General features: G+C 42.2%; 1 protein-coding gene across 2 annotated transcripts in view; it reads right to left on the bottom strand.

The window, feature by feature from the left end:
* The window catches only part of PRKG1 (protein kinase cGMP-dependent 1), a 406800-nt gene that overhangs the window by 180518 nt on the left and 198993 nt on the right, over positions 1 to 27289 (bottom strand). For both annotated transcript variants that reach the window (XM_065746469.1, XM_065746470.1), the window contains exon 4: positions 1032 to 1137. In XM_065746469.1, the coding sequence (XP_065602541.1) occupies positions 1032 to 1137 (106 nt within the window). The remainder of the gene's footprint in view (positions 1 to 1031; positions 1138 to 27289) is intronic.

Consider the following 27289-nt stretch of genomic DNA (forward strand, 5'->3'; position numbering starts at 1 on the left):
TCAATTAATCAATCAAACAAATAAACAGCTTATTTTGGAAATTATATCATCATTTAAAAGACATTTCCCTGTATTGAAAATTAGCTGAATTCAAAATAAATTAAAAAAAAAAGAGAGGGAAATCAAGAATAACTTCTCCATGGAGAGAGGCTGGGGCAAAGGAGGAAGGAGTCCAAATCCAACTGAATTTGTGCAAGTTTCCACATTCCAGCATAAAAATGTACCTCTTGGGTACATTATCTCTCATCATTTTTGCTCAGAAGGGGAATGATTCAGCAGGGAACATTCTGATCTGGGACAAATCTGCAGCAGTAATGACTTAAAAACAATGGAATTACAACGTCACTCTGACTCAGGCAACTTTTTTCTCTAGGATTCAGTGATGCTATGCTCCTATTTGCTATCACTTTGCTGACATGAAATGTAGGCAGTTCTTCACCACTATGACAGACCTGAATTATTAGGATAATAGCCACTGCTTTGGTAAGGAGTATTTGTCATACTTCAGGTTAACAGCACTAACTAAATGATGCTTGAGAGACTGAGGTCAAAATTAAGGAGTGAAAGTTTATGCTTTTCTTGCTACTCATCTAAACCATACTTTACAGAAATCTACAGCCTTTCCTTCACTAGAAACTTGCATTTTGGCTCTAGAAATACAAAAGTACACTTTGAATGGACTTGGTTCTACAACAGTTGGCAAACCAGATGCTTCCGTAGGGAGGTTTTTATTTGATGGGCATTTGCTACAATCAGGGAAGCTTTGAATGACTCATAGCAACGCTTCTTCATTTACATGATGGCTTTGGGACTCATTGCAAATGAATAACTCACAGTGGGAATGAAACTAAAGAGCAGTGCAACACCTCTTGGCGATCACCCATCTTTGGCTGGAGGATACAGTTTAGAGATGGTTAAACAGCAAACAAAAAGAAATGAAAAGAACAGAAATCAAATACTGTCTTCACAAAAAGTCAGAGATGAGGACAACAGTTTCACTGTATTTCTTATAAAGAAAACAAGCGTCATACCTTTTTAAAAATTCCATATACTCAGTATGCTTGATGAGGCCCGTCCTCATCATAATTGTTTGAAAACATTGCCGATCAATAGCCCAAAGTTTCACATTTACGAGAGCTGGAAAAAAAAAAAAAAGAAAAGAAAAAAAAAAACAAGACAAGGGGAAAAACGTAATTAGCAAAGTTTCAAAACTTGAAAATCTGTTGTGAAATGCAGAGGAAACTAATGACATCACGATAAAACATGAAAATGGGTACACACCTCAAAAATATAAATGTTAAAACTCATCTGACAGACAATGGACTAAGCATGCACAGAAATGATCCTAAATACATATCTAGCTAACATTTATCTCTACTGTACATGGGCTTTGGGAAGATTGGCTATAACCTACCGCGTCATTGAGATGGGGAGAACTCAGGCTGAAAGCAGGCAATGAATTAGGGGCTGGGTTTATCATCAACTGGGATGCATCATTCTTGATGTGTGGCCAATGACAATTAGTGATCTGGGGACATTTTTAGCACATTATCACGTTTCAGGGGCAAAACAAATCATTAAGGTTTCATTCTACTTCCAATGTATGTGACAAGTTTAGATATACGTTTTTTACAACAAGGGCTGTGAGGCACTGGCACAGGTTACCCAGTGAGGTGGTGGATGCCCCATCCTTGGTGACAGAGTTAGGTTGGATGGAGATCAGAGCACGTGATGGATCTGAGCCTGCCCCTGTTCACTGTAGATGGTTGGACCAGATGGCCTTTAAAGGTCCTCTCCAACTCAAATGAATTCTATAGGTCTATGATTCTATGAAAAACTTCTCACTTCTCATTGACCTTCAGAGGCATCTGTGGTTGCGTTATTACTGTTTTTTGGAGTTTTCAGGTGCTTTTCTTTCAACTTTGATGGCCACATTTCTGATAAGTTCCAAGTTCTCAGTACTACACACCATATTTCTAAAGTAAGAATCCCACAACAAAAACCAAATAGAAAAGATTAACATTGCATTAAGCTCAAAGGAAACAGTATCATGTGAACACGATGCACAGAACCCAAAATGGTTCAGATTTTCATCTTAGAAGCAGCTTAGACATTTGTATTAACTATAAACATTTTCATACACAGTTCTCCTAATAAAAGAGTTTCTCCTTAGAGGAATAGTTCAGATAAACAAAACTACTCTCAAGACCTCTGCAGTCATATTTTTTTCAGAGAATAAATGCAATGAATTTCATCTTCATATCCCATTTCACTACAGGGAAAAATAATGAGAAAATAGTTTCAATAAAATATTTAGAAATATTCTCATGAATAAAATCCAAGAAATTATTTTGCTTTTATTTTCTAGTCTTTTAGTTTGCAATCTGGTTATTGAGGTTCTCCCTCAACAGTCACAGGAAGTAAAACCTTACAAGTGCAAATCCCGATTTTACTTCTCAAACTGAATTGCTGAACAAAGTGAATTTATCAGAAATCTCTTTTTAGAGCACAGTTTTTGATACAGAAGATCCTTGTAGATAAATGCTTTTAGTTTTAGAATTAAATGGATGGGAACGTATGATTTATAGCTTTCAGTATAAGATCTTTCCGTAAAATACAGTCTTTCACTTCCCAGTCTGCAAAGTGGAGGAGGCAGGTAATATGAAGGGGACCCCAGTTTTTCTGTTCTGCTCTTACGTAAAGCAGGCATTTTCATTTGTTTTCAGATTAGTTCTAATAATAGAGGAAGAAATGAATGTTGTTTGTCAGTGCAGTGGGGGACACTGAAAAGGAAACTCTCCTGCTGTATTTGCTGCTGCTGCTGCTGCTGCTGAAGGTTGACATCAGGTCACTAGAAAGTGACTTGGAAAACAATGGCTTGTAAAGGAGCTGCTTTCCATCAGACATGAAGAAGTGTAGGTCATTTCAGCTATCCTGGCCATTTCAGGCTGATTTTATACAATGAATAACTGGTACATAAGACAATCTGGTTGGTCACAAATGACAAAACCATGGATAACTTAATAGTAGAAAAGAATTTTAAAAAATTAGCAAATGAGAAAACAACCAGTGAATACAGTTTACATTTTGGAATAAATGATAAAACAGCATCACAGTGCTCTGATGTGAACATGTACTTCCAAAACATCTTAGCAGTTCATCCGTTCATCAAGTACAGACACTCTGTAGGGAGAAATTAGAGGTTCCACCTATATTGTTTTCATACAATCTTCATAGCAAAGGCTTCGCTGCTCGGCTGACACCACGAGTTGAGTGAGCTCCAAAGGCTGCAATTATCCAAGTTCACCATTCTTTCTACTGCCTCCTGTAATTCTGAAAGAAAGGGCATCCTTCCCATAAATAATTCTGCCTGATGCAATTTCATGATGTATTTTAACAGATTCATCACCGCATGCTAAGAGGTGAAGAACAGGAGCTTCCTCCTGGAAGACCCAGCCAGCTGGCCCCTCATGGCTGTGTCTGGTTGGCACCCAGAGCCGAACTCCTGCTGGGCTCCATCTCAGCTCAGCTCAGCTCATCTCAGCTCAGCTCATCTCAGCTCAGCTCCAGCACCACCTGAGGAACCGCACTGCCATGCTGGAGATCTGCCACTTACACTTACATCATAGGAGGTGCAGTATCACTGCCTTAAATCTGACTGATAGCTAGCAGCTAACTCATCTTGCTATTTCACATATGTAGTCAATGGCAGTTGTACATGGTGTATTTTCCTTTGCACAATGGGGTCAGCTGTAGCTGCAGAGATAGCACCTATCTCTGTGATCCACGCAGGCACCAAGGAGCCAGATAAGCAGCCAACACTCCCTCATTCCCCTCTGATACAGGCACCACATAAGCACTACAACATTTCTGATATCAATCCCCCAAGACCAGAAACCATGCACGCTCGTACTCAGCTTTTTATTACGGTCAGGTTAACAGCAAAGGTAACATTTTGATCGAAACAAGGATCTGTTTATGTCTGCTGGATATTGCCCTGAAAGACAAATGGCTGCAGCTCTGGCAGTCTGCATGGGAGCACAGGAGGAAGGGCTTTCAACAAGCCTAGAAAAAGCCACAGCTCTCTCTCATACCCCCAAGTTACGTATGCATATACACGCAAGTATATGTGAGCAACTACAGCTCTACTGGTGTAACTTCACATGTTTACACACACCCACTTCATATAACCAGATTATAGATACACAGCAGCTTGCTACAGGGCCAAGCAGCTCAGGTGAAGGTACATGCAGACCGTGCCCTTCTGTACCACTCATTATACTCTCTGCTGATACTTCGCATTCACATTTACTGTGCTTGATGGTAAACAGATATTCTAACTACAGCTAATGACAGCAGGGATTTAGATGCCAATAATCAGGTGTGGGCATCATCCCATTATGCTTAAAATCCTCTGTAAATGTGTTGGAGGATGAGTGCAGAGCAGCACAAGCTCTGAGAGACTGGAGGATGTTAGCAGCTTCAAAGAGATACCATTATGAGTGCCCCAGAGATGAAAGCTATGTATGTGGGATGCATACCATGAAGCCAATCCCAAAGTGAGCAACTAAGCCATAAAAGATAAAGAGTGATGCAGTGATTTTCTCATCCATCCCTCTGCACAGTGCACGTGTTAGAAAACTTCTTGGGAAGCATGATTTCAGGAGGAAATCTTATTCTCTGATTCCCTTTCATAAGGGAAAGTAGTAAATAACGCACTGAAAACAGATGTATGTACACCCATCTGTAATGTGGGTTTCATAAGATTTCTCAATAAAATGCTATACTGCAATCAAAGGAGCTAAAGGGAGCGATACTACAATTTAAGTTGATTTGCTCCTTTGCACTTTTTCAAACTTCAGATGTTATAGCTGGGGTTTAGTTTTACTTCTGTAATTGCACACCATGCAATCACTGATCATCCCAGAAGCCACTAAGTTTTGGCTGTCAATAACAAAAAAAAAATTATGGGTGCTGCTGTAGTAGGCATACTCACTACCCAGGGTACATTGTAAAAACTGCGATAAACATGTAGGGGCAATAGGGATACCCAGGACAAAGAAATGGGTTATTTGATTTCTAAATCTCACTTGTAAACATGCCGACACTCTTCTTTGTTTTTCACGACGTTGTAGATCAGGAGTGTTGACACGGCATCACCACTGCATTTGTTGGAGCCATAGTTCTTCAGATGAGAAAAGGACAGGGAAAAAAAAACCTGATATCCAAGTTTGCATTTCCAGTGTTCAGCATGGCAGGACTTACTGTTTTGATGGAGATGCTGCAGTGTGGTGAGAGCTGGGGCATGTCCTGCTAGAGGAAGAAGTTTTGCTTTTCCATTCTTTTACCCCTGAGGACCCAGGGGGTGAAACTCAAGAGCCTGAGGCTCAGAGAGGAGCTGCTCCTTTTTTTTTTTTTTTTTTTTTTTTTTTTTACATCATATGCAAAGGAAAGGAAAGTAGGGCGGGGAGGGGACTAGAAAGTTTAATTTAAAATATTCTCAGCAGAGGTACCTGCTGACTGTGCTGCAGGGTCTGGAGCCCCTCATTGCTGGGCACCGCAGGCAGAACTCATTGCCTCACTTCTGCTTTTAGGCTGTTTTATTCTAATCACTGTTTCTCTGCTCAGGAAAGCCTCAGGCAAAGAACTGTGTCCTCAGGGTCTTTCTGGCAATGGGGTGTAAGTAAAGTACCCATCCTAACTTGTGCTGAGTTTTGTGGGATTGTTGAGAAAATTAAGCTGCAGCAGGAACAAAGTCATTTCCAGTACTTGTGTTTCATAGTGTCTATCTTATAAAATAATGATGAAAAGCATGTGTACATTTAACTAAACAGAAGGAGCATATTGCATTATTCTTCCCCTCCAGACGCACCATGAATGATGTAGGAAGCCCCAGCAGGCTCTGCTTCAGGATGTGGCACAGAGCAGATTTATTTAACAGCTGGAGCAACAACAAATTTCTCCACTCTCAGACATTTGTGCTTCCAGTTTCTGACAACGGTGGCACCAGTACAAGGAAGGGTTCATCCCAATACCATCTGCTTTCTCAACAAACCCCCCAACTGAATCTCACTGTGGTATTTTGCCGCTTCATGCTGCACAAACAAAGGAGTAGTTTTATACCAGGACAATGAAAGATGCAGCATTCAAGCAGAGATAGAGAAAAACATGTTAATGTTTCTTCTCTCAGCATGACTTATATCCATGTGTTCCTAGAATTGGATTTCAATATTCAAAAATGAAAACATATCCACAGAAGCAGCAGACAATACTTTTGCATCCTGTGGCTGGAGCTGTGGTTTCTCCTGGCATACAAATACATCTTTCTCATGGTGAGAGCATGGCTTCATAGCACACACAGCATAATTCAGCACTATGCTACGTGTGCAGTGAAGTCTGCCTCTGCTCCTTCCATGTCTTCTGGACTGCCCATTAGGAATGGCCTTAAAAGCAGAGTGCCCATAAATGTGTGCTTTTATGAGTGCTTGAATTGCCAGTACGTCAGTGTGAGCCAGCAGAGGCAGAGCCAGACTGCATCTTCACTTTGATCTTCCTTGTTTTTCTCCCCATCATCTCTCCTTCTGAACTTGACTATTGCAATGTCAAAAATGTACATACTGGATGTAACACAAAACCACAGCGCGCTGAAGCTCCCAGGCTGTAGTGCTCATCCAGACTACTGAGGGTAAGTGCTGTTCATGGTGCTTCGGTACTTGAGCAAGCTTTTTTCAGGCTTCAAGTAAAATCAATTTCTCATCTGAATTTGCACAACATTTGAGTAAAATAGCACGTCTTTGCCTGCAGTGAAGGATGGACTGAACTGGAGGCAGAAGCACACAGCTACAGCTGCAGAATGCTCAGCTTCTAAGGTCCCACTGCGTGGCCAGGGCACTCATCTGGAGGCAGCCCCTTTGTATGCCCAACTCACACTGAGCAACAGGCATTCTGATGTCAGAGCTGAGCAGGGCTCCTCCTCCCTGATACCAAGGTTTTTGCTCTTGTAATTGCTATAGCTTCATCATAAATGAAGGTCGATTGCAAGGTCACAGCAGCTGAGGAAGAAGGAAAGCCACCACTGACTACCAAATATGATAAAGCAGAGAGATGCAGATGTTGAACACTGTTTTCTCAGCCACGATGTCTGGGATACAAAACCCCAAGGTTTTTGCCATTTCTCCACATGCCTTTCCCCTTGGCACCAGACCCCTTCCCAGTGCTTTATACGTATATAAATTCATAAGTAGACTATTGGGTAAGCATCAGAATGGTACTGCTTTTTATAGAGCTGTGTTTGGCTGCTGGACACACACTGCTCTCTGTAGAGGCTGATGATGTATTACGGAGGAAGAAATAATCAGGAAGGAAATGACTTAATGAAAGCGTTCCAGAGTTTTTCTCTCACTACAATAAACTATGAAGACCCAGGATATCCCAGGATCTGTGTATATTTTGCATAGGAATAAGCACTGGATGTTCTGCATAGAAATACCTGGAGAAGATCAACTATGACTACAACAATAAACCAATGGAAATGGTTACTAATAAGACCTAACAAATATTAAAAAAACAAAGCCAACAACGTCAAAACTGCCCCCCTCCTGGGACTTCTCTGAGTGTAAAGGAGAGGGCTCAGCAAGCTCTACAGAAAGCGCAGCACACAAAAGTCTTTTTTCAAAGTAACAGAAAGAATACACGGAGTACACAAAATCTTCAAGTAGGCTGCCAGAAAATTCTCCCAAATTGTATAATGTGACGCATAGAGCGGCTCTCTGACAGACTGCCCCTCTCCATCTAACTCGATCTGTTTCTAGCTGCCTGCATCTTGGTTGTTCTCGTTTCCTCCACAATTAAGTCATCTCGTACTTACCCACAGTTAAAGTTAAAACTGGGAAAATATGTGGGGAAATCAAAGTTGTCCCACATGAAATGCTGCAGGTGAGCTGTAATTTCCATCGAGTCCTTTCTACAACCACAACTTCCAGCTGTCTTTAAGAAGAAGCTCAGAAAAAGGGTAACAGTTGATATTTAAGTATGCATAACTAAGAGAATTCACTATGCCTTTATTACGATTCTGTATTTCAAGCTGGAGAACATAGGCCAACTCCTTTTCCCACTGAAGCTCCTGGGCACTACCCTGATAACAAAATGGTCCATTTGAAATAGAAATTAAAAAGGGACTCATCCACCTCATTGCCAATTTTAATATGGTTCTCTCTCAAGAGCAAGCTGCATGACCCAGCCTTCACCCACTGCTTCCAAGGAAGCGATCTCATGTCTCCTACCAAATGATTTGACATCATCAAGGCTGGGCTCTTCTTAGCAGTGTGTGGTGAGAGGATGAGGGGAAATGGCTACAAACTGAAGCCTAAGAAATTCCACACAAACATTTGTGGGAACTTCTTCACAGTGCAGTGACGGAGCACTGGAGCTGCACACAGAGGTGGTGGGGTCTCCTTCTCTGGAGGTGTTCAAGAGCTGCCTGGACACCGAGCTGTGCAACCTGGGCTGGGGAGCTGCTTTGGCAGGGAGTGTTGGACTAGCTGATTTCTAGAAGTCTCTTCCAACCCCTACAATTCTGTGATTCTGTAATCCCATCCGGGTTGGTTCTGTTCAGTACAACTCACAGTGCTTGTCTGAGGGTATATATTGGTATTTGACTGTAACCAATTCCAAAGCCTCCTCAGATATCTCAGTCCTCCTTGTGAGACACAAAACTTACCAAGACAAGCATTAATTAGGCTTTATAAAAGACTTTCATTTTATTGGTTTTTTTTTTCCTTTGAATTTCAAAGCACATCCCCATAATTTGTATTACAAAAACTGGTAATTACATGTCATTTGCTGTCTTTAAGCTAAACGCTATTTTACATAACCTTTACTGTGTCATTTTATTCATCCCTTCTGTATAAATACAGTTCTACCCTTTTTACAGTTCTACAATACAGACATTTCTCTAGGTTTTTAATTAAACTCACCTTCCTCAACAAAAAGCTCATCAACTTCTTCAGAAACTGTATTTATTACAGTACTGAACATCTGTATAAAGGATGAAAGCTGAAGGCAATCCTTAAAGTAGTTGAGAAAGAACAATTTGAAAGGCATAAAATAAACTTTTGAATATTACTCTAAGTTTGATGGCAGCTGGTAACTATTGGGTGAGCTAATGAAAAACCAGCAAGGGTCAGAAGCTTAAAATGTAGTTGCTCAAATATCTAATTTAATATAACAAATACTTATAACTGCATTTGAGCTCCTGAAGAGGGGCTGAAACAAAATGCCTCCAATGATTTGAGAAAAGGAGAAAAACAGGCTCCTAACAACAGAGAAGATTAACACACCCTATTACATGAGATATTTTAATATTGACCTAATTTGAAAGAGAAGCTACTGATAAATCAGGAATCAAGGTTGAGGCACTGTTAAAAAGCAACTGGAAAAAAGAGGAGTGAACAGATGAGACATCTTGAAGAGACTGCCCAGTGTGGAAACCAATGTCCTGCTACATGGGTGGGGGCTGTATTTGGGAAGGGAGGAATTGCCCTGCTGCTGTCAAACAAAATGGGGTAGAAGATATGCATACAGCTTACATTACTAGGGTAGAAAGGGCCCTAAAGAAAAGAAAAACATTGGGCTTCAGTATCTACAGCTCTTGTTAATTTTGATATAGACAAGAGCCTTATGAGGAGTTTATAACGACCACATAAGTATGTCCTACAGGCTTCACTTGCTCTATTTCTTATAAGTCTGCATAGCTGGACCAACACAGCTTTGATCATACTTCCACTGAAAGAGTAGCTGAAGAACAGACATGTTTTGGTGTTCAGCCTGAAAAACAACCTTGTGAAATGGCTTGGCAAGTTGGTGAAAACGTACACAACACGAGCATGGAAATAGGAACCAAAAGGGCAGAACTCAGAGTCAATTTTTAAGATAATCTGCACAAGTTTAGAGCTATTTTCATTATTCATCAGGGCTAAAAGAATAAATAAAAGATGAAAGTAGTCCATATCCTAAAGAGGATACGTACACATAGAAATCGCAATGGAGCTGAGTACTTTTAAAATGATGGAAAAACAAACGTAAGATTTGATATTCTGTTTGAAAGAATACTGCTTTAAGGGTATGTGGCTACCAGAAAAGGCCTGCTTGTGAAAAACAACAAAAAGGAGTGCACATGTGATGCCTTTTCTAAAAAGAAAGCTATAGCACTTTGTAAGTAACTGTATTTGTGAAAGCTGTTAAGCATGGCGTGTTGCACTACATCCTTGGAAAAGAAAAGCCAAGCACCTCTGCTTCTGCTCAAAGGACTTCAGATCTCCTGCACCCAGTTTCTCAGGCAGATGAACCCATCTTTTCACTCTCCACATCTGCATTTGCTCTTTTTTCACACCTAAGATAGTGCTAACACCCAAACCAGGCAAGTTCAGCTCTTCCCTTCTTGTGGAGAAGACCTTAAGGGGTAGAGGTCTTCCTACAGGAGAACATGCATGGGGATACAAAACTCTAGCAATAGCTGTTTACATATAGAAAAATTAATTATGCTTCCTAAAAGTACAAACCACTACCTTACAGCTCCAGGTGCTGCTTGTCTGTTTAATTCCAAAAGGTAGCTCTTACCTCCAACTTCCTATACAGCTTAGTCAAGCAGACAGATCAGCATGAAGCTATGCAGAAACCCATTTACACAGCAGGACACTTACACTTGCAATTCCACACCATGGGACACCTCAATTTATGAATAACAACATCAGAGAAGAGAGAAGTGTCACGTATGACTTGGCCATGTATAACTAATTGACTGGTCGCATCTTTCTGGCAAGACAATTTTATTGATTGAGAAGCCTAATTAATGCAGCAGAAGTTATGAAAATACTCTCATGCTACCTTTCTCACCCTGCTATGCATAAAACCCCTTCACAGCTCCAGCATGCAGAGTTTGCTGCAGGAACTAATGGGATCCCCTGGGCCTCATTTCAGTTTGCTGTCTCCTCCCTCTTAGTACAGCCACTCCTCGGATGCATTGTGCCATTCGGATCTGCAGAGCTGTGCCCATGTGTGTGGCTGGGGTGTCTCAAAGTGGAAGGACAGTGCTGTTTCTCAGCTGCTTCATCATGGCATAAGCTACAGAAGGCACCTTCTTGCCATTTTTCACTTATTTATGCATAAGACAGTTCAAGTGTGCATCTGGAATTACTGTCCTGCCAAAGAGCATAGCTGCTCACTGGGGCTTTGGGTATGAACACTTAACATTTACTCCACGGTAACTACACAATAAAGTATAACTGCAACAGAAAAGCAAAAACACAGCTGCCTATATGAAAGCAAAGGAATATAAAGATTTTTTTTTTTCACTTAATGTTATCAGCAGAACAATCAAAATCAATGGCAGCTTTATTCTGCTGAGCAAAAGGACACACACACAAACAAAAGATGAGTTCAGGAACTGCTGCATGTAGAAGAGGTTCATGGTATTAATGTGAACTCCATTGCTTAGCTTATTATGTGGATGGTGTAGAAGCAGTGACAGCTGAGTCCAGGGCAGTACAAAATGGGAATATCCACCTCTCTGAGATTAGCCATGCTCCTGACCAACAGGAAGGCAGAGCTAAGGTACAAACCATCTTTGTTTTCCACATTCTGATTAAAATACACCTATGTTTCTAATCACCAGTCACACAAACTTAAGGTATCACAAATGGCCAGGTACTCACCCAAGTACAGCATCACAAGGGAAGATTTTTGTCACCCCTCACCATTTGCAGCTGTGTACTTCCAGCAAAATATTGCCTATAATTCTGAAATGCGGCGTACTACAAATTGCTGTCTGTAAATAATACTAGGCTTTGAGATATGAGTTTGAGTCACAATGTTTTGAGAGGGCCAGAAAAGCTAAATCGTAGCTTTGGCAGCACGCTAGGAGTATCAAACACTGGAAACTTCAACAAGACGGAAACTGCTCATTACAGGGAGCAGAACAGAGAGTCTGCAAGCTGAACTTTAAACAAAGCTTAAAATACATTTTTAAAACCTCTCCCTATTTCCCAACAGCAGCATTTCCAACGGGATAATGAAATAACCCATCATAGACCAGTGCCCTGCCAATCAGGTAATGCATTAGAACACAGGAGGTCCAAGGGCTTGCACCAGCCCCAAAAGGCTCAAGACCTTTCTCTCCTGGGCACTAGCAATTTCCCCCAAGCACACCTTTTAGAGGCCTGGTTTACCAGCTATCTCTTGGGTCCATTTGCTTTACATTCCCTTTCCAGGTGTTTTATGGATGCCATGGTATTACCAATGAGAAAGGTAATTTTAGGTATTACCTAAATTCTTTCCTTCTGGCTGCTCATCACCTCTTGTTGCCTAAAAATGTAATCCCAGTCCCATTTCTTCTAGTTCCTTACCTCTTCACCACCTCTGCATGCTCTCCCCCAAGATCCAAAACCTTCCCCATTTCAGAGATACCACCTCCCACAGCCCTCCAGTTTATGGGGCAAGCTGCAGGGGTGCCTACAAAAAGTCTTAGCAGCCCCTGGTGTTTTAGCTATGCCTTAACAGCACCTGTTAAAGTAGCTCAAAACTCAAGTGAGTCCCCAGCCAAACAGATGTAGGTATCTGAGATGGCAAGATGTACCTGAGATACCTTCATGGGAAAGGGCAGAAGTCCCCAGGACAGTGTGACTGAGACCAACAGATATAAAAGAATGCTGGTTGTGTTGTTATAAAGCAGCTGAACGATGTGACAAGATAATAGCGCTCTAATTCTTCAAAGCTTTAAGCTGTGACTCAAACACTCATCTCCTCTTCCTTTATATCTTCTTTTCTGCACTTCCACTCACTACAGCTTCATTCTCCCCCTCATTAATTCTGACACGTTCAAGCTGTTGAGTGCCAAGCCATGAAAAGAGCACACTACAGAGTTTGGCTGGGAACCATACAGCAGTGCTACAAGCTAATGCAATCTATTGGTAATCTCCATTCCCACAGAGCAGTAGCACAGTCAACCAGAGCTGTGTGGGAACTTCTCTGCTTTCCAAGCAAAGGGACTGAGCTTTGAGAGATGCGTAAATCAGATCATTCAGCCCATTTCTAAGCTTTTTTCCCCTAGATTTTAATTAACAAATGATTACAGGGGAGCAAGCATATAGCTTGCCCAGGTCGTTGTCTTTACAGCAGGGATGTGCAGGCACAATGTAGATAATGCAGGGCTCCTGGGGTGATCAGCCTCCCCTCCCTTTTGTGCTGGTGGAAAGGCACCAAGGACTGTGATCAGCTAGGGAAAACATTCTGTGGTCTCACAGCTTCTTTTTTTTTTCCCAAACCTCATTACAGCCTAAAATACTGAGCTTTTAATACTTCCATTCACTCAGCAGCAAACATTGGCATGAGCAGCTAACGTCACAGAGAACGAGAAGTGCAGCCTCATGTCTGGGAAAGGCAACAAGAATGTCCTACCTCTGGGTAGCAAGTCCCATCTGACCAGCTTTGGTTCTATGGAGAGGAAAAACTGGCTAAGTACCATCCACCAGCATCTATTGCAAGGAGTCAAAACCAAAGCAGGGAGCATGTTTTGCTGCAAGGCAAATGATGCTGCTTCTCCTGGCAAGAGGCACAACAGTCCCTTACTTGAGTTGCTTCAGTACCTGTCTGCTTTGGTGGCACATTTACTTTAACAAGTTTTAACAAGCAACCGCATTCAGGAGTCAGCATTACATTTCAGTTGGTGCCAAAGTTAATATTCTGAAATACAGTTCTTAAACAAATTGGTGTCTCCTTGATAAACACCAGACCCAACCACAGCAGAGACAGCAAGTTCCAGGCTCAGCTTTCCTTCAGAAGGATTACAGCCCAGCCCTGAGCCTCCACACCTGTATTCCCAAGCAGAATTAAAAAAGGACCATAGCATCTGATGTCTGTTAATCAGATTTAAAGTGTCTTTCCAGGAGACTGCTTTCTGCCCACAGTAAGACACACAGGCAAGCATCCAGACAATGTCATCTCATCTTACTGCTGCTCCTACTTGGCCTAATAGCACGTTAGTTGATCTTTCACCCCACGGTTTCCCTCTGGGGAAACCTTGCACTGGGACTGCAGCATGAGCCATGGGCATGCAGAGTTCAACAGCTCTCCTCATACACAGCCAGAGCGTGGAAAGGGACAGCAGCCAAGATCTGCTCACCTCGCTTGTTCAGGCTTGAGGTAAAGGGGCATCCCATAAAACTTTCCTGCTGATTTGCAGGAGCAACGTCTCATCATTACTGATCCCTTCAGCTCTGGAGGAGAACACAGCTCACTGAAAGCCAGTGCTCATAGCGGGCATCCTAGCTATACTGAAGCCTTTTAGTGTTCAAAAATCATGCTTAAAAAGAGAAGATTCCAGACTCTTTTTCTTCCGATGAAAACATTCATTAATTATGTTACAATTCTCCCATCCCCAGCCAGCAGCAATTTGCAGTAGTTTCTATGACTTGACACTACCTCCCCAAAGGCAAGAGATAATTGAAGATAAGAAGCACTGCAGCCTCCCACAGTCTAAAATGTGTGTGAAATCTGTTTTTCAGTGAATGACACCTGCTGGGATGTGCTGACCTGCAGGAGCCACACTTCACAGGTGATTGCTGCCCATACATGCCCCCACCCCCAGTTCGGGGAATTGCAACACATTAACATAGAATTTTGCTTCTGCAAAATGCTGAGTGAGCTGGAGATGATCCAGGGAAGTATATAAGTGCAGATGCATATTAAGAGAATGAGAATTGAGACCTCCTGCCCCAGCAGCGCTATTTCAGTGCTTACAGCTCATCGCCATTCCACTGATTGAATTAGCTTGCTCTAATCCCACCACTGAAATTACTGCAAATTGACTGAATTAGGTGCCTTAAATAAGAAAGAAATTGTTTTCTGCAAGTATGCAGAACCTGCAACTTGGGCAGAAATTGGAATGAGACAAGACAGTGAGAGCTCCGTTCCCCAGCCCTTCTCCAGCGGAGGAATGAGGCACAGGTTGCTGACCTGTGATTCTGGTCAGAGAGAACAAAATCCTTTACGTTTACCTCCACCATCTCCTTGAATTTTTATGAAGTGCATCTTTCTGCGCTCTGCCAAGATGAACTTGCAGGCTTATTAAATATGTTTTTACAACATAATATTCAGAGGGAGATTCAGAACCAGCTTATTTTAGCATAGCATTAACAGGAAAGAGCTGAAGGCATTTACAGACCCATACTGATATCTGAGAGCTTTAAGCAGTTGGTTATCTCCAACCTTTGTGCATCCATGATCCTTGTGAAAAAATTGTTTAAGGCACTGTATGAGAGATGGGAAGCAAGGCATGCCTAATGCACCTTCAGTAATGCCCATGCCAAGACTGAAGCCAAACACTCTCCCTATGTCTTGCATCACACCACATTTCTGCAACAACAGTGCTCCAAAGCAATAAAAAGTAGCTCTTAAGAAAAAAATATTGCATTTGTGCTCCTGTTCTAGCCATCACTCTCTGAACTTCCCACCGGATCTGCTTGCCAGGGATCACAAACAGTGACCATCAGCTGATGATGCTCCAAAAATAAGATTTCATTGGAAAGTTTTCTAAGGCAATGAACGAAGGAAGCTTATAGGAGCAGAAAACCATTCAATTCAGAAGCCTGTATCCCTAGCAATGGGGACCCAACAGAAGTAGGGCAGTAGTGACATCCAAGTATAAAAGACTACTGAAGGAGCATTACTAAAAATGGCCTTAGTTCTGCTACCTATTTTTGTACAGCTACAGACACTTCTGCATAAGCATTTGAAAATCTGTAAGTTAAGATACACGAATGACAACACCTTATTTTAAAGGAAAGGTATTCAGTGCCTCAGAAACTTGTTGGGAAATGCTTGGTAATAGAGCACAAAACCCAATGGAAACAGCAATGCCAGACACTGGAGGACTTCCACCGTTCTTAGAAGAAGGAATCCCAGAGCTGTTTCATTAACATCAAAGTCTCCTCCTCACAGCAGAGCCTCAACTTGGTAGAAAAGCACCCCCTGAGCCAGAGCCAGAGGTCTGCTCGCTGCTGTGACATAGAATACTCACATTCAGTATCCCTGAGAAAGTGAAAAAATAAATAAATAAATCAAAGCCACCCCCTACAGCATGCTTCATTTCCAAAGAGAAGCTATCTAGAAATGAGGAAATTTGTCAAAAGGAAATGAAAGTGAGCAGTCAGAAGGGAAAAGAAAAAATTCAAGGCGGCATAAAAACTGCCTCACTGCACCTATGAGAGTTTTGGAGGAAATATATATAATCTGTCCCCTACAGGACTTTAAATAAAGCAATAAAGTGCTATAATGGGTAAATGGCAAAGTGCAGAAAGATAGCAGAAGTAAAAAAGATAACCTTTAAAATGGTGATTGCACATCCGAATGACGGAAAGGAGAAGAGCAGGAATGTCACAAGAGCAGTGTCAAGCTGTGCCAGGCTGCTAGAAAACCAAAACCCTCCAGCAACAGACGCACAAAAACCAACTTAAAGCACAAACAGGGAAAACAATTGTGACAATAATCTGAATAGCTTGCAGAGTTCTATGGGTTTTACATGATTGTCTAACCTATAGAAAAATCTAGTACTTAAACAAGGGAGACGATGAGAACCCATGAAATCCCATGCAACTTAATCATTCCCTGCAAATTGCACAAGAACAAATGCTCACATATATCCATCCAAGAAAAGCTGCTCTTTTTTACTTAAAAACAAAAAGCTCTGCAGACTTGCACTGTCTAGCCCCACTCCCCTAAAGTTGCAACTAGAAAACATCCTTTGGAAATGCTGCCTTTAAATTTCTATGATCAGGTACTGCACCAAGACTGAGCTATGGAGGTCTCTACACCGTAAACTGCACTAATCATCAAAGCTTGAGAAATCAGCCTGCCAATTTTACCACTGGCATGTTTTATGCGTTTTTGGATCACTAAGAGTACGCACACCTGACCCGCACCAATCCCTTCAGCGAGAAACGAAGTGCTTCTGCACACCTGCTGCTGGCTCTGCCCAGTGCCACGCACTGGAAATCAAAGAGCTGAGTGGCAACAAAGCAAACAACTCAACCCACTGATCTGTACCAGACCTCCCCCAGGCAGAAATCATAGAATCTTTTCAGTTGGAAGGGATCATATAAAGGCAATCTGGTCCAACTCCCCTGCAATGAAAAGGGATACCTACAGCTCCATCAGGTGCCCAGAACCCCATCCAGTCTGACCTTGGGTGCCTCCAAGGAGGGGGTACCCATTACATCTCTGGGCAACCTGTGCTGTAATGCCCTTTCTGTAAATAACTTTTTTCCTCATCTCCAATCTAAATTTCTCCTCTGTTAGTTTGAAACCATATCCCCTGGTCTTACCAGGACAGACCCCAGTGAAGAGTCCACCCCCTTATTTACAGTCCGTTTAGATACTGACAGGCCACTCTCAGGTCCCTCCAGAGCCTTCTGTTCTTTAGGCTGCACAGCCCCAGCCCTCTCAGCTTGCCCTGCTAGAAGAGATGTTCCACCCCTTGGGTCACTTTGGTCACCCTTTTCTTGTAGCACCCCAACAGGCCCACATTTCTCCTGCACTGAGTACTGCACACCTGGTTTTAATGGGTGTTACCCCATTAATGAGCATTTCCTTACTTCCATCTGCATCACCACGACCCGCAGAGGGGCAGGATCCCTTTCCCCACCCTGCTTACAACACAGCCCAGGGTACGGCTGGCAAATCAGTCCCAGCTGGCGAGTTTACATACATCCCAACTGGCATGGCAAATATGCCTGGCCCATAATTCCTTATCAGCTGGATCTGGAGGAAGCTTTCACATTATTTCACCCCACATCAGTATCAGTGGCATGATAGATTTGGCTGTTTTAGCCCATTTTCAGCTTGAATTGTGCAGAATTCCAAGATTAATTCCAGTGAGCACTGTGTGTTAAACCAGCTGAAGCCTATTTGGGAAATACCCATTTGTGGCTCTGTGCCCTGCAACTGCCAGCACAGAATCCTTAGAGCTGGAAGGGACCTCTGAGGGCCCCCAGCCCAACTCCCCTGCAATGAACAGAGACACCAAAGCTCAACCAGACCAGCTTCACCCTGAAAGTCTCCAGGAATGGGGCATCCACCACATCACTATGCAACCTGTTCTAGTGCCTCACCACCCCCACTGTATAAGACTTGTTCCTTATATCTTACCTAAATCTGCCTCTCTTAGCTTGAAGCCATTTTCCCTTCTATCACCACAGACCCTGCTATTGAGTGTCCCCTTCTTTCCTGTAGCTTCCCTGTAGATACTGACAGACACTATCAAGCCACCTCACAGCCTTCTCTTTTTCAGGCAGCACAGGCCCGGCTCTCTCAGCCTGGCTTCAATAGGGACAGCAATCCATCCCTTGGATCATGTTTGTGGCCATCCTCTACACACACTCCAACAGGTCCATGTTTCTCCTGCACTGAGAACTCCACATCTGGACACAGCACTCTATGTGAGGCCATCTTTCTTCACAGGGCTTCTACTGGGATCCTTTTGGACAAAGGCTGGAACCATGGATCATCTGGACTTTCTGCCTCATTCTTATGGCATGAGGTAAGAGTAACCCCAGTTAATCCTCTCCTACGACTGTACTTATCAATGGGAAGAGGTTAAGGATATACACACATCAGCAGCACGACTATCATGCCATCCAACCTTCATACTGCAACAAGACTCAGAACACACAACAAAAGGTGGAAGCAGAGCTCCTCTACAGCCATAGCCTCAACACAGATCTTCACTTTCTCAGAAGAAAAGACTAACATTTCTTTGCTGTAAACAAGCACATTCAGGTATTTTACTCAAACAGCCAATTTTAAGGCTTCCATCTCCTTTCTTTACCTCCTTTTCTTCCGCTTATTTACTTGAATTCCTTTCCATCTGGTTCATTATATACTGTATGGGAACTGTTGAATCACGGCCTGAACCACTGATGGATCACCTGAGGCGAGCACTGAGTCAGCCACAGGGGCACAGCTGAAGGTGATATACCTGTGTGATTGGAAGGGGTGGAGCCTGGCTCCACCTCTCCCAGACCCCATTTAAGGGCTGACCAACACCTAGGAAGGATCTCTTGTTGGAAATCCCTCCTGTGTGGAGTCCTCAGTGAGCCTCAACCATTGTAAAAGGTGAGCCACCCTTAACTTACTGGTAGTCTGTGTACCATTTGTATAAAGTCTTATGGAAATGTACCATCCTCTGTGATATCTCCTCTGAATTCCATCCTTTTGAATTATCCACCCTAAGATACATGTAAGACATCACATTCTATTTTATCTTTAAAATGAAAGGACCAAAACAGAGTCTCTCCCTAAGCTGGCTGCTGGTTTCCTGCAGCTTGGGCTAGCGAGGCAATGCTCAGTGCTCTATCTACAACATACCTCCTGCTGCTCCTGGCAGCTGTTGGGTGTTATCCCATTAATGAGCATTTCCTTACTTCCATCTGCACCACCACCCATAATAAGCTGTCAGCCCAACTCCAAGCCATAGATTTACTTTTCTTTTTATGCCACTATTTTTCTCCTACCACTCAAATTTTCTGAGAGATCCTCAGCCTGATGCTTTCACAGAACAATCTATCATCAACACAGACCTCAGTCCTAAATCATAAACCCCAGCTCCAAGGCCACCAGCTCTCATGGAGAAACAGGACCGTTATTCTTTCCATCTAGCTTCTAGTTTACCTGCATTCATTCTCCTTTGTAACACCATCACACATTTCCCTAAAATACCCCCAATGTTTTTCTGTTATTAATGGGCCCAAGACAAATCATGACTGTTGAGTGAAATACTGCTTTCCCTATAGCTAAGCTTTGTAAGTATTTGCCATCCCACTGAGATGTGTTTTGTGGTTGTGTAGGAGACGCCTTTAAAAGTAGCCCTACAAACACTGTCCTGTAATAGACTGCTACTTTAAGTCACTCACATCTAAATGTTCAGACTACTGATTTGGGGAATAGAAAAAAATAGACCAAAAGGAGTGTGCAGAAGGACGTGTATTTGATGGGCCTGCCATGTATTTTACAATAGGATAATCACTACTCAAATATTTGGTGATAAAAGAGGTACTGACTACTTTATATTAAACCTACATTATTATTTAATTATAGATTTTATACTTCACTATATAATTTAGCAGCTATTTAGGGTTTTTTTTTTTATTTTTACTGTAGTTTATTACAATCCTACCTCTTTCCAAAGCAAAGAAGCTTCTATGTTTAAATCCATTCTCTGCAGAAGCTATTAACATCTGGGGACGTGCTGCAGAAAGGCTCCCTGCCATGGTTATGCTATCATTATATTGTATCATAGACATTCACTGATATATATATATATGGGTGTTCCAGAATTAAGAATTTCAGGCAGGATTTTACCTTGCACATGAGGTGTACGTGACACTCCTGCATGCCTATCTGTTGGCAGACAGTTTACTGCTATGTATTCCTTATCTCCAAGAGCTGAGCGAACCAGAATTCACACAAACTAACAGATTGCTGAAAACAAACAAACACTCCTTGGTTAAATCTCAAAAAGATGCAACTCTGATGTGATTTCTATTGTCTCAAGGCTCAAGTAATGAAACCTTCAAAAGATGCACATGGAATATTAAGTATTTATTTGCACGTTGAAGAAAATACCATTAGAAATGCTATCTACTGTAATACCACTCTGGGATGCCAACGCTTTCATCAGTAATGACTTTATGAATATCTTCTCTATCTTGTCTTAATCCTGTTCCTTATATACTCATTGTTTCTACATAAAATCACAGAAACATTAAGGTTGGAAAAGATCACTAAGATAACAAAGTCCAATCATCAACCTGTCACAGCCAATACTGTCCACAGCCCTCAGTACCATGGCTCAACAGTTCTACAACACGGAGTCTCAGAACCACGGGGGTTGGAAGGGATCTCAAGAGATCATCGAGTCCAACACCTCCATGGGTTGTGACTCTGGGCAGCCTGTGCCAATTCCTCACCACTCTTTCAGAGAAGAATTTTCTCCTAATATCCAAGCATGCATTTGTTTTTTCCTCAAGCCTCTGCTCAGATCATTGTATTAATGACACCCACTGCTAAAAAAAACCAACAACACCCCTTCCAGTTGCACAGGTGAATTGCTTCCACCTGTCCTCCCAGGGCTCCCACAGCTGTGTGGCACACCAAGCTGTAGCATGGGGAAAGATGCCTAAGGAATCACTGCTATCTTGCTGGCTTGCTGCAGGGATCTACAGCTATAGATCTCCTTGTTCAGTGGAGGGCTGTTGGGACTTTTGAGGGTCCCTTCCAACTCAGATGATTCAATGATAAGCACAGGGGTCCACCTTTCTCTTTGAAAAGTCTGACAAATGTCCTCTTGAAGCCGAGTGGGTTCAAGTCCTCATTTTAGATGCACTCAAAAGCAAATCTGGGAATTAACAAGCGTGTGTAAAGTACTTCAAAAAAGCTTCCCTTGGCACTCATGATAAATAATCAGGTCTAGGTAGAGCCAGCACTGTTGCTGCTAGCTTGGACTTCTAAGTACTAGCCATTTTCTAGTACTTAGAACTTCCAGGAAACCTCTTAAAACACATGGCAATAAAATTGAAGAAAATCTTGACACTTTTTGCCACAACATTTTCAGCTGTGCTCCCTGCCAGCTCACGTCAGCCAGGACACAAAGCACTTTCACACCCCACAAGCCCTCTAATGAAAAAATCTATCCAGTTTTCTTCTCGGGCTCTTTTAGCCCTGAAGCATACTTTGTATTGCGTGGGATCCCTCTGGATTTCACATACCCTCTCTTCTCAGCTCTTCTAGAGAAACAGCTTCCCCCACCTGCCACTGAGGCACTAAATGCCTTCCAGATCTTTGACAGCTGCTGCAGGGTGTCCCTGTCTCAGGCAAGCTGCGGCAGTGCCCACTGGGACACCTTCATTTGCCAGGAAGCTTGATGCTAGAGGTCACTGTGATGGAGCTCAGCAGTTCCAAATGCCTTGCAGAGATCACCAGGAGGCCAATTCGAAATGCCACTCCACTTTTGGGTGACAAAAAAGGGTCAGGAGACACATCAGCATGCTCCAGCACGGAGGGTAGAAGCTAATCCAAACAACATGAGCTGCAACTTGAGCTGATATGAAACGCTTATCAAACTGTTTTACAAATAGGCAAGGAGAAGAGCTTTTAAGAAACATCAGTATGGCAAGGCAATTTTGCTGATGAGAAAATTACTAATTTAGTCCATACAGGCAGCACACAGGGCATTAGCTCACATTAGGCAGATTAAGAGAGTTGGACTTCTAAACACATGTCCTGATGACTTGAATTATCCTCAGCAATGCAGGGGGCTTGCTTTCCTGCAAGTACGCTTAGATATACACTCAAGAAGTCAGCTTTTAACTGTGAATGATTCAAAACAGTTGTTCCCACAGCAGAGGAAAGTGCACCCTCCTGCAGTACCCAGGGTATATGAAAACTTAAGAGAACTGGGCACTCTGCATTTCTCGGGGCATGCAAAAAAAAAACAAAAAAAAAAACCATTTTCTCCTAAGAGCAGGAGGGTTAGAGGATAGGAAAATGAAGTGTTGGAAAAACAGAGGAAATATGTGGAAGATGCAACCCATGCCTCAAGTCCCTTGAGCAGATAACTTCCAGAGCTTATCAGCCAGGCCTGACTCGGAGAGGCATACCACAGCCAGTCCTCTGATTTCTTCTAACGTCCCTCACAGACCTACAAAGCCTTCATGGAGTCCTCAAACTTCATATACTCAGCCACAAATAATAAGCTATAGCCTCATTACTAGACAAAGTCATGCCCCGGAAGCAGTGATGGCCCCATCCAAAGGAAGGGTGCAAGTGCCAATGTCAGTTTGAGCACTGCTGCTCTCACTCTTCCACAGCCCTCAAATTTCCAGTTTTCAGATGGAAAAAAAGAAGAACTTGGAAAGGATTCTACCTTTAACAAATTGGGCCCTGTTGTATTTAGTGCTGCTTCTTCTGAATAAGATTTTAGGGTCTCCATTTGTCTTTTTTTCAAGCTGTCCTCACTTCATATTGAAGTGTATGGTATTATGAATAAAAGTATTTCTAAAAAGCAATTTTTTTTAAGTGGTTATCATATCCCACTCCATTACAAGCACCATAAACGAACACAATTATTACCTGTGTTCAATTACATTCAGCTGAGGCCAGAATGGCAAAGACACTGTCAAGAGCAGAAATCCATCTGTGCCAGCCAAATGCATTCATATTTTTAACCTGTGATTGTTGCACAGAAGGGAATGAATCCCTCCTTGAAAACAAGTCATTTTTGTCAAGGGATGGCAGCATGAATGTATCGTTGCTAGAGAGCCTGACTCACTGCAGTTTACTTATAAAAGTAAAGAGTCATTCCAGCATTTCCTTTCCTAAACTACAGGAAACCACAGCTTTCTACATGCCACAAACAATACCTGTGGTATCTATCAGTGAATCCTGCAGAACTTCCTCTGTGTACCCTCAGCTGCAGGGCATGCTCACAAGAAGCCCCTCTGCCACCACCATTTTTAATGGGATGTGCAAACTCATGGATGTGGGAATGAGATGGAAAGCTGGACCTTTCATATTGGTACTTTTAAGAATAAAACCACCAAGTTGGGAATTGGCAGTCTGATTTAATAATATCTAATCCATCATAAAATGTAGTGTATGCAGATAGATAGATAGTCCTTTCTGACTCAGGATGCGTGCAACACTACAGGGGAAGGATGTGATGTGGGGAAGACTGCTCCATCAGCCCATAGTGATGATGATGTGGGTGCACAGCTTACCCCTACCCTCAGCAAAAGATTTGGTGAGACAAAGGCCTCACACTGGTGAATATGATGTGAAAGCCAATGTAGTCAGTCACATCAAGATTATTATTATTATCATCATCATCATCATTACTATTATTACTTCACTAGCATATATTTGTAAGGGAAAGAACTCATTTTCTAACTCTGCTTCCCAAATTTACCAAATCTGTTCATCCATCTGGACAGATGCCCAACCCCAGCCCCACATGAGGCTGGAAAAGCATTCCATGAATTCTTATGAGTAGTCTGGGGCCACAAGAAATTGCAATTTGTATGATAACAAAAAGAAAAGGGGAAAAGGCATTAGGTCAAAGCCATGGGCCAGCATTTCATCAGAGGGTCTGAAGAGCTACCCCAACCTCACTGATCTCGCAATCTCTTTCAAAGCTAGTCACAATTATTTTAGGGCATTGACTTTTGTGGGTCTGCTGGGTTAGGTTTTGGTCTGTTATTGTTTTTAGTAGTTGGTTTATTTGTTTGTTTCACTAAGCTGCTGTCAAGCACAAATGCAGAATAACCCTATCTCGGTTACACTTTGGGCTGCAATAGCAGACATCAACAGACTGCTTCTTAGGGAAGCCTTTCCTTTGCTTTGCTTTTCCTGAGAGCTACTGAGGAGGCTCTGCTTCATATAAAAGGATAATCAATGTGAGAGTTGGTTCTTACTTAATAAGAATCTAGATTAAAATAAGCTAGAACTTCGAGCTTTGGTTTTTAAAAATGTCAAGGCTTTTTACTTATGTCAGAGGCACACTACAGCAGATAAATCTTAATTGCCCGCATGTTATAACTTTCTATTTTTCATATAAATGATAGCCTCATTCCATTTCCTTGAAAACAGTGTAGGAAAAATCTGAAAAAAAATACTATACTGAAACATTTACGGTTCTCCAAGTATTATTTCTCCATGGAGACTAGAAATGTATAAATCTATAAAATACTGCATTAAAGACGTACTAAAAGGACAAATGACCATGCACTGCTTCTGATACATGTCAGTACAGATACCTATCAAATAAGAACATGAATGATCTCTCTATACAGATGTAGCTCTCTGTCACTACAGAGATATAAAGAAATATCACAGAATCATATAAAATAGCTACGATATGTGTGTGTATTATATCTACATATACACATTTTAATATAAATTTATGCTGAATGGGGCTCATTAGCTGCAAAGACTATATTTGTGTCCATCAGGCTCGGGGCTCTGTTTTCTGGATTACTCTTCATGTAGTTGAGCAACAAAGTTAACACTTATCCAAGTGAATCAGAGATCATGGTGAGACCCAACCCTGATGGACGGATGAGGAAAGAGATTTTGATGGCCAGCATCACAAAGCTACGTAAGAACAACGGCTGCCCTCAAACTGAAGGGCTGTCAGACAGCAGCATGTCTCATCGCCCTTTGGGTTGTCAGTGGGTGAGGAAAGAAAATTAAGAAAATATATCCATACACAGCCTGCTGCTGACGACAATGCCACAAGTGGGAATATCAAAAAAAAAGAAAAAAAAAGAACCCCACTTGTACAAATTCACCTGTGGGCTCTGCTCAGCAGCTGAACTGACTTTTTTGTATTCATCTGATGTTAATTCAGATATGCAAATCCTATTAGATGTACACAGGACACAGAGTCTAAGGCCATATGACTACTTTTAGCAGAGCACTGTTAGGGTCAGATATGACAACCTGATTAGGAAGTCGATCAAAATGACTCAATTACCACAAGGTCCTATTCTTCAGCAATAATTAAATCTATTTTTGGATTTAGATCAAACTGCCAGCTGCAATATCATCTGAAGTCTGAAAAGCCCACAGTATATAGCCCCAGGAGAGGACAGAAACCCAGACAGTCTGACACATACCAGCATCCCACCTCCATGGCACCTCTCAAGCCCACAGGCAATAAACCTGATGAAAACAAGGGCTAAACTTTCAAAGAACTGTTTTAATACTCATAAAACTATATTTTACTATTTGCTAATCAAAGCTAAGCAACTAATGTGTGGTGTCATCAAGAAACAAAGTGACGTGGACTCCTCCCCATTCCTCTACTTCAACTCTGAGCTTATCCAACAGCACAACTTCCCACACTTCAGCAGGATACACATTTCCTCATTGATAGTGGTTTGCATTCAACAGGGTTTCCACCTCCTGAATTACTTTTATTATGTGCAGTAGCAACCATCAGATGGGTACACTTTCACCAAGCATTCAAATCAGCTTTCCAAATGCAGCCAAGTATTCAGGAAATCCTATAAGCAAACATCAAAAACCATTTGACTGACTCATGAACCTAACTCCCATTTTGCAACACTCATTAGAAAGGATGACAAGGTGATTTTTTAAAAGGTGTTTTGGTTCCAAGATGTCTGGTGCTTCTTCAAATGGGAGCTGAGCACTTGAGCACTTGAGCATTTATGCACAGCACAGATTTCATTACCATACTTTTTTCCCTTCCTCGATGAAGGAAAAGGTTGTAAAATGCTGAAACCATAGGAAAGCAACCATGGGCCACAACAGTCCTCTGTAGAAACAATTCAGCTACTGAGCTCCTTTGCAGGGTGATCTTCCTCTTTACTTTGTTAGTGAGAGACCAAATGAGATTTCTGGATACTTTTGCATTGCTCTGCTTTCATGAAAACAGTGAAGATCACCAGGTCCAGCCTTCAGAACCAGACAACAGTTTCATCCCCACAGTTTCCCTACTCTTCCTGATTCCCAGTGACTGGAATCTTCCTTTGCTGAGTTTTCACGGTGGTCTATAGCACATAGCATCTGTTTCATTTCCTCCATTTACCATTACCCAAATGTTGCTGATCTATGTACCACCCACTTGCAAGTCTGTGTCCTTACTTCTTTGCCTCTCCTGAACAACATGCGTCCTTCTCCATCAAGTTTCCAAGAATATAAATTATCCCTGACAGATTCAGTAATGCTAAGTAAGTCCAAACAGTGAGTACATACTCAGCCTTCCAGGAGTATCTTGCTTATACCTCATTATTAATTCATTGCCTAAAAAACTCAGTGAGGTTTTATCTTATTTCGTGGAAAAATAAAAGGCATATCTCCTGATTCAGTTTCCAACTGAAAAATAAATATGTCAGTGTGCACGTATGCAGAAAACAGTCGCTGTTACAAAGAGGGAGGGAGGGAGGGAGGGAGGGAGGGAGGGAGGGAGGGAGGGAGGGAGGGAGGGAGGGAGGGAGGGAGGGAGGGAGGGAGGGAGGGAGGGAGGGAGGGAGGGAGGGAGGGAGGGAGGGAGGGAGGGGAAGGAAATGCTTTTTTAAAGGCCTCTTACACATTTGGAATCAAAGAGATAACTTTGGAAAAAGTGACCATAGTGAGGGTACAATCCAGAGATAACATGAACATCTCTAATGCTTTCTAAAGGAAGTCAAGGCTGAGGATGCTAAGCTTCAACCACTGCCAG

This window comes from Cyrtonyx montezumae, unplaced genomic scaffold, assembly GCF_038088225.1.
Source record: "Cyrtonyx montezumae isolate F1298 unplaced genomic scaffold, pur_monq_1.0 scaffold_4, whole genome shotgun sequence".
Lineage (NCBI taxonomy): Eukaryota > Metazoa > Chordata > Aves > Galliformes > Odontophoridae > Cyrtonyx > Cyrtonyx montezumae.